Consider the following 13,280-nt stretch of genomic DNA (forward strand, 5'->3'; position numbering starts at 1 on the left):
CACCATGGGTGGGAAAGCCCACTTGAAAGACAAACACTCAGCCCCAGTATGGGGACCATTTCCTGACCAGCACTGTTCCTGTGTAAATAAATAATATCGTCACCAGAAATGATTCATTTGGTTATTTGTAAATGTTAATTGCCACAGTAAAAATACAGAGGAAAATTTAGACTATGCGGTTCGACAGTCAGAGAATATACCCCATGGAAAGAAATCTATAATTGGCTGAATAAACCAGAAGGCGGGGGATGAGTCTACCGACAAAATTACGCAGCAAGTTGTTCTAATCTGAAACATACTGTCTGGAAGGCTGGTGGAAGCAGATTCAACAGTAACTTTCAAAAGGGATTTAATTAGATAAATATTTGATGGAAAGATTTGCCAGGGCTGTGTGGGGAGAGCCAGTGAGTGGGAATAATTGGATAGCCCTTTCAAAAGAGCCGGCACAGGGATAATGGTCCTTTTCCTGTGAGTACGATTCTACGAATATATCCAATGCTGGATAGATATTGAGCCCTTTAAATTTGGGCAACGTTCAATATTATGAAACTATCTTTGCAATGAACTCACCAGTGATTTGCTTCTTTGTCTCAATGTCCTTGGTTTGCCCCAGTAACTGGACCAGTTTCTGAAGTCCGTTGTGTTCCTGAACTTCTACCTTGCTATCGTTCTCTTCAAACACCCCATTGCGGATGGCCCCACACGCTGCCCTTTGAACGTCGAGATCCTCATTGCTCAGTAGGGTGATAAGTTTCCCAATCCCATCCAAATTGTAAAGCTGCAGGAAAATTGCATTTTTCAAACATTCAGCAGCTCATCACGTACATTGGTGGACTCCTCGTTGTGTGAGTACGTCCGTGCTGCAAGTGATTCACATCATGTAATATTACGAGCGATGCACAACAACAACTTACACTTACCAGAAACAATTATTCGAGATAGAATTAGCAGTCTCACGGAAAAGTGTAGGTTGATTTGGAAGAGCCAGCGTGGTTTCTAAAGGGGAAATCGTGTTCAGCTAATTTGCTGGAGTTTTTTGAAGAGAAAACAGAAAGAGTAATGCTGTTGAGGGTAATGCTGTTGATGCCGTGTACAAGGGCTTTTAGAATGCATTCAATACAGTGCTGTATAACAGACTTGTGAGAAAGGTGATAGCTCATGAAATAATAGGGACAGTAACAACAGTAACAAAATTGGCCGAATAATAGAGCTAGGATTAGATCCAAAGAAGAAGCATACAAATTGGCCAAAAAAAAGCAGAACTGAGGATTGGGAGCAGTTTAGAATTCAGCATAGGAGGAGAAACCCTCCTTGGCTAAGGAGGGGAAAATAGAGTACGAGAGTAATCTTGCAGGGAACATAATAACTTCTATAGGTATGTGAAGAGGAAGGGATTGATGACAATCAGAAATAGGGGAACTTTACATCAGTTCAGCCCATTCGAACACCATCAAATTCGTGCCTTTAAGCAAAGAGAAATCCAAGTTACCTCTTTCTTTGCCTCAGGGCTTTGGTAGCACTCATGTTGGATGAAGTTCGCCCCGTACAATATATAATCAATGTTATCATGAGTCAGGGCAGAAACTGCAGTTTCCATTGTCCACTCACCATCATCATCCCCACTCGCACTAATAAAAAATACACATTTATATTAGAACTGAGGCAGCATCAAAACCCAATGAAGGCAAAATGTTAGACTGGAAAAATTCAACTACCAGTAACAGTAGTGACTCCAACATCGTAAAACTCCACAATATTACATTTCAATGATCCTAGACTGACACCATGCTCCCTCATTGATTAAGTGGTTGCTTAAATATAAAGGCTGACATTGCAATCATAATACCCAAAATAGGAGTAAAGCATACGACCCTCGAGCCTGACCGCCATTCAATACAAACATGGCTGACCTTGGGGCTCCAACTCCATTTTCCTGCCCGCTCCCCATATCCTTTTAATTTCCTGAGCGATCAAACATCTGTTGATCCCAGCCTTAGATATGTTCAATGATGGGGCACCACCACTTTCTGGGATAGAGAATTGCAAAGATTCACAACACTTTGAGTGAAGTAATTTCCCCTCATCTCAGTCCTAAATGAGCAATACCTTATCCTGAGACTGTGCACTGGTGTTTTAGATTCCCCGAACAGCAGAAACAATCCCTCGGTCCACCCTGTCAAGTACCTTCAGAATCTTGTATGGTTCAATAAGATGACCTCTCATTCTTCCATACTTCTCTGGGCCCAATACTCAGTCTCTCATCAAGAGACAACCCTGTTAAGTCAGGGACAAATCTTTGCTGTACCATCTCCAATGCAAGTATATCCTTCCTTCAATATGGAATCCAAAATGCAGAGTACTCCAGGTGTGGTTTCATCATAGTCCTGTGCAATTAGAGCAAGGATTCCTTATTCTTGTACCCCAATTGCCTTCCTAAGTGCTTGGCGCATGGTGTGCTAACATTCTGTATGCCTTGCTTGAGCACACCCATATCCCTCAGAACATCATTCACGCCTCAATGAATGGAGATCCTGTCCGAGAGAGTGCAGGACTTTAAGGGACAACTACTTTAGAACCTGCGCTCTTTTGTATCACCTCTCCATACTGGGATTATATCGAAACATCCAGATGTTAAAACACACTCACAACAATAAAAACATTCAATGTAATAAAGCTATCCCACAGGAGCATAAACAAGAGAATTACACCAAGCCACAGAAGGAGATATAGGCGCAACTGAAGATTTTTAAGGGGTGTCTTATAGGAAGCGAATTGGAGAGGATCAGGATGGGGATTCCAGAGCTGAGGGTCTAAGCAGCTGAAGACACGGCCACCGATGGTGGAGCGATGGAAATTGGGATGCACAAACATCCAAAGTTGGAGGAGTGCAGTCATTTGCAGGGTTATATAACGTCACATGTTATTTACAGCACAAACTGGTTATTCGGCCCAACTGGCTTGGTGCTGGTGTTTATGCCCCACACAAACCTCCTCCCACCCCATTGCATCAGATTGCATTCATTTCTCTCCAATAATCATCGACAATTATGGTATTCAATTGTGCACATGCAATGTGAATGCCATCGCCATAATCACTCAGTCATCTTGTCCCGTGGATGATAGGGCTCAGTGGGTAGCACAGATTGGGATATTTAGGGAGTTAGGCCAGAGCTGGAAGGCACCACGAGGGTGACGTTTCACGGGTGCGGTGATGTCACCCCATTTGAGGAGTCCGTGCTATTGGGCAGACAGCAGCCAAGGTGGGGTTGGGGGTTGGGGTCGAGAGGCTGGGAAAAGTTGTCAAAACAAACCTGGAATTTGCATCCCAGTTGCAAAGAGGCTGCTGCAGATGGAGAAAGAAACAAGCACAGGCCTCGGGGTGTTTTACCGAGGGAAGTGGCCTTTGGATCAAAATGCTGGATGTAAAACTATCGGGTAGCAGATTGGCAAAAACAAGACTGTCTGGTACAAAACCAAATGTCTGGCCACCCAGGGATGTGATCATGGACGTATTTGAACACAAGGCCCAAACAGACAGTATCAATGTTTCCCCTCCATCGAGCAAAGAGATTTGGTCACAATTACCCTCCTTGTTTCCAGATCCATCCATTGCTTCTTTTCCTACTTTCACCTGTCCAAAAACTCTGGAAGTGAATCTCTCAGTAGCTCTCTGTGTTAAATCTTTATTGCTTGGCCTCGTTCCTCACCCCTCAACTGCTGGAAACACTCTTTGTATCTTTTTAACAATTCATTTGTGTAGCTTGGGCTTTGCTGGCAAGGCCACTACATCTATTGCTCATCACTGATTGCCCTTCAGAAGGGGGAGAGCTGAGAATATTTTCCCAAAATTAAACACATTCCTAGAATGATAGTTATGGCTGCTTACAAAGCCCCGGTTAGGCTATACTAAAGGACTTTGCAGAGCACGTAACATTTGAGTGGATAAATGGAAGGAATGTAATATAACTTCACTAGATTGTTACCAGGTGAAAAGGATTAGATTATGAGTGATTAAATAAATTAGGCTTCTTTGCCAGGAGTATAGAAGGTTAAAGAGTGGTATGATTGAGGTTTTTTGGATTTTTGAAAGGGATGAATAGGGTCAATAGAGACAAGTCTTCCTCTGGCATTGGGGTTCAAGGCAATGGGGAATCACATGAAATTCAGAGCTGGGCTATTCAGGAGAGAAGTTGGGAAACATTTCACACAAATGTGGAACTGTCTCCCACAAGAGGCAGTAAATGCTGGATCAATTAATAATGTTAAACCTGAGCTCAATAGATTTCTGTTAGATAAGGGTTCAAAATGATGTGGAGCCAAGACGGATGGATAGGATATATAGATCAGCCATGGTCTTTTTGAGTAATGTAACAGGCTGAAGAGGGGCTGAATGGCCATTTCCTGTTCCAATGTATGGGAAACACCCGATAATAAGCCAAGTGCAAATCAATTATGGAACAGAGCACTTTAAAAGGAGGGGCAATTCCTCTTGGCAATTCAGTACTTGCTACTTGATAACTCTGACTTTACTTGGTTATGCCTTGAAAGTTGACACAGCACTAATTTTAGAACCATTTTTTGATCACTGAGTAGGATTTGCCCACTCCGCACGTGACCCTTGCTGAGAAATGCGGGTTTTAAAGTGAACCAATGCTTTCAATGACAAGGTTTGGGAAGGGCACAGTACGAGTGTGTTGAGTAGTCCTGTCGGAAAAGGCACTCTTCTCATTTCCTGGCCACTTATTGGACTGTACAATTCAATTAAATACATCCACATCTTCAATCAGAATCCTTGGTACTAATTCCCAGACAAACATTTTACCGTGATGTGCAGGTTAGGTGGATTGGCCATGCTAAATTTCGCTTAGTGTCCAGGGCATACAGTGGGGGAGTGGCTGAGGTAGGCTGCTCTTTCAGAGGGTCAGTATCGACTCGATGGGCCGAATAGCCTCCTTCTGCACTGTAGGGATTCCATTCTTTTCTAACTATTTTGAATTCAGGTTCATTTATCATGTCTGCAGGAACCTGGGGCGAAATTCTCCCCCAACGGCGCGATGTCCGCCGACTGGCGCCAAAACCGGCGCCAATCAGACGGGCATCGCGCCGGCCCAAAGGTGCGGAATGCTCCGCATCTTTGGGGGCCGAGCCTCAACATTGAGGGGCTAGGCTGGCGCCGGAGGGATTTCCGCCCCGCCAGCTGGCGGAAATGGCGTTTGTTGCCCCGCCAGCTGGCGGAAATGGCGTTTGGTGCCCCGCCAGCTGGCGCGGAAATGCGGCGCATGCGCGGGAGCGTCAGCGGCCGCCGACAGTTTCCCGCGCATGCGCAGTGGGGAGAGTCTCTTCCGCCTCCGCCATGGTGGAGGCCGTGGCGGAGGCGGAAGGGAAAGAGTGCCCCCACGGCACAGGCCCGCCCGCGGATCGGTGGGGTCAATCGCCCCGCGCCCCCCCCCAGGACCCCGGAGCCCGCCCACGCCGCCTGGTCCCGCCGGTAAATACCAGCTTTGATTTACGCCGGCGGGACAGGCAATTTCTGGGCGGGACTTCGGCCCATCCGGGCCTGAGAATTGAGTGGGGGGTCCTGCCAACCGGCGAGGCCCAATTCCCGCCCCCGCCCAATCTCCGGTACCGGAGACTTCGGCGGGGGCGGGATTCACGGCGGCCAACGGCCATTCTCCGACCCGCTGGGGGGTCGGAGAATGACGCCCCTGGTGTACAAATATCAACTGTAGCTCCACGGGGAGGACTATTGTACTGAATCAGAAAGTTATGGCTTTGAGCTCAGAATCCAGGCTGACATTCCTGGCAAATCTTTCTTTTATTGGGTTCAGACACCTTAGATTTGACAATTATTTTCTGCCTTCGAGAGTGAAAACATCACTGATTAAAGATTGGAGGAGCTTGCTGTCACTGCAACTGCGGGGGGTGCAGTCACCACACGTCCAGTGCCCGTGACACCTCAGCCAGCAATGGCACAGGTAACTGCCTGCATCAAAAAACTACCTCATTCGTTGCCTCAATCACCATCTCATTCACCTCCCAATCATGACCCCTCTTGCTGTCCCGCTTCCAACCCTTGAGCCCTCACTACCTCGCGGTCTTCCCTAAGGGGAGAAGGAGGAATAGGGTTAACACCACTGGACCACCAACCAGAGGCTCTGGCTAAGGGTCTGGGTCCATGGGTTCAAATCCCACCACACAGGTGGTGGAATTTAAATTCAATTAATAAATCTGGAATATATTGTTAGTCTTAGTAATGGTGATCAATTGTGGTAAAAGATTCACTAATTTCCCCTTGGGGGAAGAAATCTGCCGTCTTTACCCAGTCATGTGACTCCAGACCCACAGCAATGTGTGCGATTCTTAAATGCCCTCGGAAATTACTGAACAAGACTCAGTTCAAAGGGAATTAGGGATGGGCATCAAATTCTGGCGTTACCAGTGATGTCCACGGGCTGGATTCTCCGATCCCTGAAATCGCGTTCGGCAACGGGGCGGAGAATCCCCGATGGCGCCAAAATCGGGAGCGGCGCCGCTTTTGCTAAGCTCCGCCCCCGAAAAGTGATGTAGAGTACGCCGCACACTGTATCCATGGTCTCAGGCCATTGCCTGCGGCCCGCTCCGCGATGCTCCATTCCCGACCAGCCGAGTTCCCAACGGCATGGGACACATGTGGTTTCACCCATCGTGAACTCAGCGTGGCGGCTGTGGACTCAGTCCAGCGCCGCCATAGTCTGGGGAGGGTCGATCCATAGGCAGGAGGGGGCATTGTTTGGGGCTTGGGACAGTGTGGGGGGGGGGGGGGAGCCGGGGTCCGCGAGCAGCCGAAGTGGGGGCTATTTTTGTGGTCTGGGTCCGCGACTGAGTCCGCCATGAAGCATGGCGCGGCCGCTGCAGGCCGCCGCCGTGTGCATGTGCGGCCACGGACCCGGCAATGCTCCAGGCCATATCGGCAGCTACATCTGGGAGCTCTACGCTGCCTCCCTGCTAACCCCCCTGGAGCAGGAAATCGGTGGCCATTTTGCACCAGTTTTCCTGGCGTAAAACACCGGTGTGGGGACTTAGTCTCCTAAACTGAGAAACCAGCCCCACATCTTGTGAAAGAATAAAGAGTGAAGTGGTGGAGGGACGGGGTGAGTGAGGAGGTGATAGTCGTGGTAAACTGGAAGGAATACCAATGGGTGCACAATGATGAAGACGACAGCACCAATTTACTGTACGACGGCCGGAAATACAATGAGGTGGAGATGCCGGCGTTGGACTGGGGTGAGCACTGTAAGAAGTCTTACAACACCAGGTTAAAGTTCAACAGATTTGTTTCAAATCACTAGCTTTCGGAGCACTGCTCCTTCCTCAGGTGAGTGAAGAGGTATGTTCCAGAAACATGTGTATAGACAAAGTCAAAGATGCAAGACAATGCTTAGAATACGAGTATTTGCAGGTAATTAAGTCTTTACAGATCCAGAGACAGAGGTAACCCCAGGTTAAAGAGGTGTGAATTGTCTCAAGCCAGGACAGTTGGTAGGATTTCACAAGCCCAGGCCAGATGGTGGGGATGAATGTACTGCAACATGAATCCAAAGTCCTGGTTGAGGCCGTACTCATGTGTGGAGACCTTGGCCATATGTTTCTGCTCGGCGATTCTGCGTTGTCCCGCATCCTGAAGGCCGTCTTGGAAGACGCTTACCCGGAGATCAGAGGCTGAATACCCTTGATTGCTGACGTGCTCCCCGAGTGGAAGGGAACATTCCTGCCTGGCGATTGTCGCGCTATGTCCGTTCACTGTTTTCGCAGCGTCTGCATGGTCTCACCAATGTACCACACTTCAGGACATCCTTTCCTGCAGCGTATGAGGTAGACAACGTTGGCCGAGTTGCAAGAGTATGTACCGCGTGCCTGGTGGATGGTGTTCTCACGTATAATGGTGATACCCATGTCGATGATCTGGCACGTCTTGCAGAGATTGCAATGGCAGGGTTGTGTGGTGTCGTGGTCGCTGTTCTGAAAGCTGGGTAGTTTGCTGCAAACAATGCTTTGTTTGAGGTTGCGCGGTTGTTTGAAGGCAAGTAGTGGGGGTGTGGGGACAGATCATCACCACCAACCTGGCCGTGACCTTGCTAGCTGGCAGTGCCAGGGCACCACCCTGCCCAAAGGGCATGCCACTGGGGGCCTCCAATCTCCTTGGAGAGCCCCAGGAGTGCCTGACTGGTGCCTATTCGTGGGGACCTGTACCAAACGGCGTTCTCCCGAGGTCCGCGAGGTGAAGGGTTTGAATCTCAAAGCCTCAGGTACCTTGGGAATCTGCACATTAGATTCTGCCTTGCTCTAATATTCAGATTTGCCAAAAAATTGATCCCGGCCCTTGCATTGAATCTCACGAGGCGTTGCGAGTCAGCTAGACCTCGGGAGCGGGGTCTCCTGGCTTTCATGCTGCGCTGCTGGACAGGGACCAGTGTAGAAGCAAGCATGGAATTAGCTCAGGGCTTGGGCTCCACCCTGTATATATGTACATAGATATCTTATCAATAAATAGTTAATATTCAACCAAACAAGGTTCAGAACCACTTTGTGAGACCTACTGAACAGGCAATAAAAATGATTTAAATGGAAGCAAGGCAGATTGGAATTCCCTCCCGGTCTCCTAAGGAACATGGGGTCCAAATTCTTAACTTGATCACGTGATATCTGTTATCCCTTATCCTTTACTGCATTGGGAGGAAATCAAACACCCTGATGTTTGCTGCTGCATTTGCAAACATTTGTTTCTGATGCGGGAGCAGATTTCCCTACATTTGCTAATTCTAATGCAAAGGAAAGAACTTGCATTTTCAACTCATTTTCCACAACCTCAGAGTGTCCTAAAGTTCTTGTGAAGTGTTGTCGGAAATGTAGTAGCCTAATTGTTTGAGCACAGCAAGCTCCCACAAACAGCAATGTGATAATGATCAGATTTTAGTGAAGTTGGTTGATGGTTTCATACTGGCCAGAACACTCCCCTGCCTCTCTTCAAATCGGGGCTGTGGGGCCTTTTGCATCCACTTGGATCCATAGACCTATAGAATTACTACAGTGCCAAAGGATGCCATTTGGCCCATCGAGTCTGCACTGACCCTCTGAAAGAACACCCACCTAGACTCACTCCCCCACCCCATCCCCATAACCCCACCTAACCTACACACCCTTGGACACTAAGGGGCAATCTAGCATGGTCAGTACACCTAACCTGTACTTCTTTGGACTGTGGGAGGTCACCGGAGAATCCAGAGGAAACCCATGCAGACACGGGGAGAAGGTGCAACCTCCACACAATCAGTCACCCAAAGCCAGAATTGAACCCCGGTGCCTGACGCTGTGAGACAGCAGTGCTAACAACTGTGCCACTGTGCCGCCCTTGAGGTGAAATTCCCTTCAGAGAGAATAGTAATTTGATACAACATCTGAAAGAAAGCACCTCCAACACTTCAGCATTCCCTCAGTACTGATCCTCTGACAGTGCAGTGTTCCCCAGTACTGACCCTCCAACAGTGCAGCATTCCCTCAGGGCTGAACCTGATAGCGCAGTGCTCCCTCAGTGCTGATGCTCAAACAGTGGAGCACTCCCTCAGAACTGAACCTCTGACAGTGCATTGCTCCCTCAGTACTGACCCACCAACAATGCCGCACTCCCCAGTGCTGAATCTCCGACAGTGCAGTGCTCCCTCAGTACTGAAGCTCTGACAGGGACCCGGGTTCAATTCCTGCCTTGGGTGTCTGTCTATGTGGAATTTGTACGTTCTCCCCTTGTCTGCGTGGGGTTTCCTCTGGGTGCTCCAGTTTCCTTCCACAGTCCAAAAATGTGGGCCGGGATTCTCCGATCCCGCGTGGATCGCGCCACGCCTCTCCGACGCCGGGCCGCCGATTCTCCAGCGACCGGAGAATCAGCGCCAATCACGCCCACGCGGCCACCGACGCGCCTGTCGGGGGTCGATGAAAGCGGTCCCCGTGGCGATTCTCCGTACTCGACGGGCCGAGTGCCCGCTGAGTTCGGCTGAGTCCCGGCGCAGTGGGTTACGGATGGTCCTACCCATTCGGATGGACCTCGGAGTTCTGGTTGCGGGGCCGTCCTGGTGAGGGGGCGGGGGTTCCGACTCCGGGGGGGCCTCCACGGTGACCAGGCCCGTGATCGCCTTCAGAACAGCGACCACGACTCCTCACAACTCCGCATTCCGCGGGGGTCCTATGTTCCTCCACGCCGTGCCCCTGTAGGGCTCCGCCATTGTGCCCAGGGCCCGGCGCGGAGACAGCAACCCACACGCATGCGCGGACACGCGCGGGCCATGGCGCACACATGTGTGGACCCGCGCCGGCCATGGCGCACACATGTGTGGACCCGCGCTGGCCATGGCGCACACATGTGTGGACCCGCGCCGGCCATGGCGCGCCGGCTTTCGGCGCCGGAGCAGTGGACAGCACTCCGGCGCCGTTCTAGCCCCCTAGGAAGGGCTGAGTGCCTGGGCCTGGAGGCCCGTTGACGCTGGCGTCGCTCATGGCGGCTTTGAAGCCGGCGTCAATACTTGGCCGGGATTTCAGAGAATTCCGACCACGTAGTTTAGATGGAATGGCCATGCTAAATTGCCCCTTAATGTTCATGGAAATGCATGTTAGGTGGGGTTATGGGGATAGGGCAGGGTGGTGGGCCTATGTAGGGTGCTCTATCAGAGGATTGGTGCAGACTCAATGGGCTGAATGGCCTCCTTCTGCACTGTAGCAATTTTATGGAGTCTGTACTCCCACTGAATAATTTCATATCGAGGGAGTGAATAATCGGAATAAGTAAATGGAAAATGGGAGCACACAAAATCTCTATTCTCAAACTCCCAATGATCACTTCTAATTTTGATTCTGGCTTATTATGTTCCATTATGGTGGCTGTGTCTTTGGTCAACTTCATCCTGAACTCTGGAGTTCCCTCTTAAACCTCGGCACAGAAGACATGGGCGGAACGGTAGCACAGTGGTTAGCACTGTTGCTTCACAGCGCTAGGGATCCGGGTTTGATTCCTGGCTTGGATCACTGTCTATGCAGAATCTGCCCATTCCCCCGTGTCCACGTGGGTTTCCTCCGGGTGCTCCGATTACCTCCCACAAGTCCCGAAAGACGTGCTTGTTAGGTGAATTGGACATTCTGAATTCTCCCTCTGTGTACCCGAACAGGCGCCGGAGTGTGGTGACTAGGGGCTTTTCACAGTAACTTCACTGCAGTGTTAATGTAAGCCTACTTGTGACACTAATAACGATTATTATTAAAGCCCCCCGTCCTCTCGCTCCTGCTTTAAGATGCTCCTTAAAAGCGACATCTTTGACAAATCATTTGTCCAAATATCTGTATGTGGTATGGTCAAATTTAGTTTGATGACTCTCCTGTTAAACAGCTTGTGATGTTTTACAAAGTTAAAGTGGGTATTTGAAATGCTGTTGGTTCACCTGATTTCTCAGTGGGCTCATGGGGCGGGATTCTCCACGCCCGCGCCAAAGTGCCCACGCCGTCGTGAACCACGACGGCGCGAAACGGCCCCTATCCCGACCGATTCAGGGCCCGATAATGGGCTAGGATCGGGGCCGTGTCATCTACACGCGCCAGGCCTTGTCGCCATGTAAAGGCGGCGCCGCATACATTACGCGGCTGGCGCCACATAACTGGCGTCACCCACGCATGCGTGGTTGCCGTCCTCTCCGAGTCTGCCCCGCAAGAAGATGGCGGACAGATCTTGCGGGGCCGCGGAAGGAAGGAGGTCCTCCATCAGAGAGGACGGCCTGACGATCGGGGGGCACCGATCGCGGGCCATCTCACATTTGAGGTATCCCCCGGCGCAGGAATCCCCCTTCACCCCCATAGGCCGCCCCCCCAGCGTTCCCGCGCTGTTCCCGACGGCAGCGACCAGGTGTGAACGGCGCCGGGGAAACCCGCTGTTTTGGCCTGGCCGCTTGGCCCATCCGGGCCTGAGAATAGCAGGGGTGCCGGAGAATCGCCATTTTGGGTGTCTCCGGCGATTCTCCGGCCCGCGGAACTCGACGGGGCCGTTCCCACCGCTTGGGAGAATCGCGGGAGGGCGTCGGACCGGCGTCCCGGGAAATTGTGGTGGCCCAGGCAATTCTCCCAACCGGCGCGGGAGTGGAGAATCTCGCCCATGGCCTGGTGTTTGGTTTCATGAATACCTTCACTTTTGATCCAAAGCCCCTTGTGAGTCATTTGTGCATCATCAGTGGGAGTGGGGGGTGTCGTCTGTTTGTGACACGTGATTCGCTGGCAGACATATTAAGCAGGCAGCTCCCTAAACATATAATGATTCTCTACTTGGAGAAAACACAGTGGCTGCCACATGCATCCCAATACCACGGCTCCATTCAGCACAATGGAGTCTTTCAAAAGGCCATCCGACGTTGTAATGTGTTGAAGAGCCTCCCTTACCTGTGCATACTTTTGTGCTGGTAAGTTGTTTACAAGACCAATTCCAAAGCATAAAACATTTCACCAGGTACAAAGGCGACACAGAATAAAAAGCACAGGACGAGACCATTCGGCCCATTCTGCCTGGGCCTGTTCTTTGCAAAGCTTTCCAGTTGATTCCACTCACCCAGCTTTTTCCTCACAGTCCTCCAATTTTAAATCCTTCAGCCATTTATCCAATTCTCTTTTTTGGAGAGCTCTCGTTGAATCTTCTCCCACTGCCCTTTCAGTCAGCACCTTCCAGATCACAACAACTCACTAATTGAAACTAATTTTCCTCATCTCCCCTCTAGTTCTTTTGCTTTCAGTCTATGTCTGATTGCCAACCCTCCTGCCACGGGAAAGAGTTTCTCCTTATTATATCTTGACCCCTCATAATTAAAAAAAAAAAAATTTAGAGTACCCAATTCATTTTTTCCAGTTAAGGGGCAATTTAGCGCGGCCAATCCACCTACCCTGCACATCTTTGGGTTGTGGGGGCAAAACCCACACAAACACAGGGAGAATGTGCAAACTCCACACGGACAGTGACCCAGAGCCGGGATCGAACCTGGGGCCTCGGCGCCGTGAGGCAGCAATGCTAACCACTGCGCCACCATGCTGCCCTAAGCCCTCATAATTTTGAACACATCTGTTAAATCTTCTCTACTCCTTCTCTACTCCAAAAAGAACAAGTCCAGCTTCCCAAGGTTTGCCATATAACCCCTTTATATCTAATATCATTCCAGTATCATAACTCCCACTGAGACTAAGGAATATTAGTTACAGTATTGAGAAATATGAAATAATTCAGCCAG

The 13,280-nt window shown here is 50.0% G+C and overlaps 1 protein-coding gene across 1 annotated transcript in view; it reads right to left on the reverse strand.

Annotated features, from left to right (window-relative positions):
• Positions 1 to 13,280, reverse strand: part of pkp2 (plakophilin 2) — a 70,572-nt gene that overhangs the window by 44,387 nt on the left and 12,905 nt on the right. The window contains exons 4-5 of the mRNA XM_072484853.1: positions 1,490 to 1,628; positions 571 to 778 (exon numbers count right to left, since the gene is read on the reverse strand). Of these exons, the coding sequence (XP_072340954.1) occupies positions 571 to 778; positions 1,490 to 1,628 (347 nt within the window). The remainder of the gene's footprint in view (positions 1 to 570; positions 779 to 1,489; positions 1,629 to 13,280) is intronic.

Source organism: Scyliorhinus torazame, chromosome 19 (assembly GCF_047496885.1).
Source record: "Scyliorhinus torazame isolate Kashiwa2021f chromosome 19, sScyTor2.1, whole genome shotgun sequence".
NCBI lineage: Eukaryota > Metazoa > Chordata > Chondrichthyes > Carcharhiniformes > Scyliorhinidae > Scyliorhinus > Scyliorhinus torazame.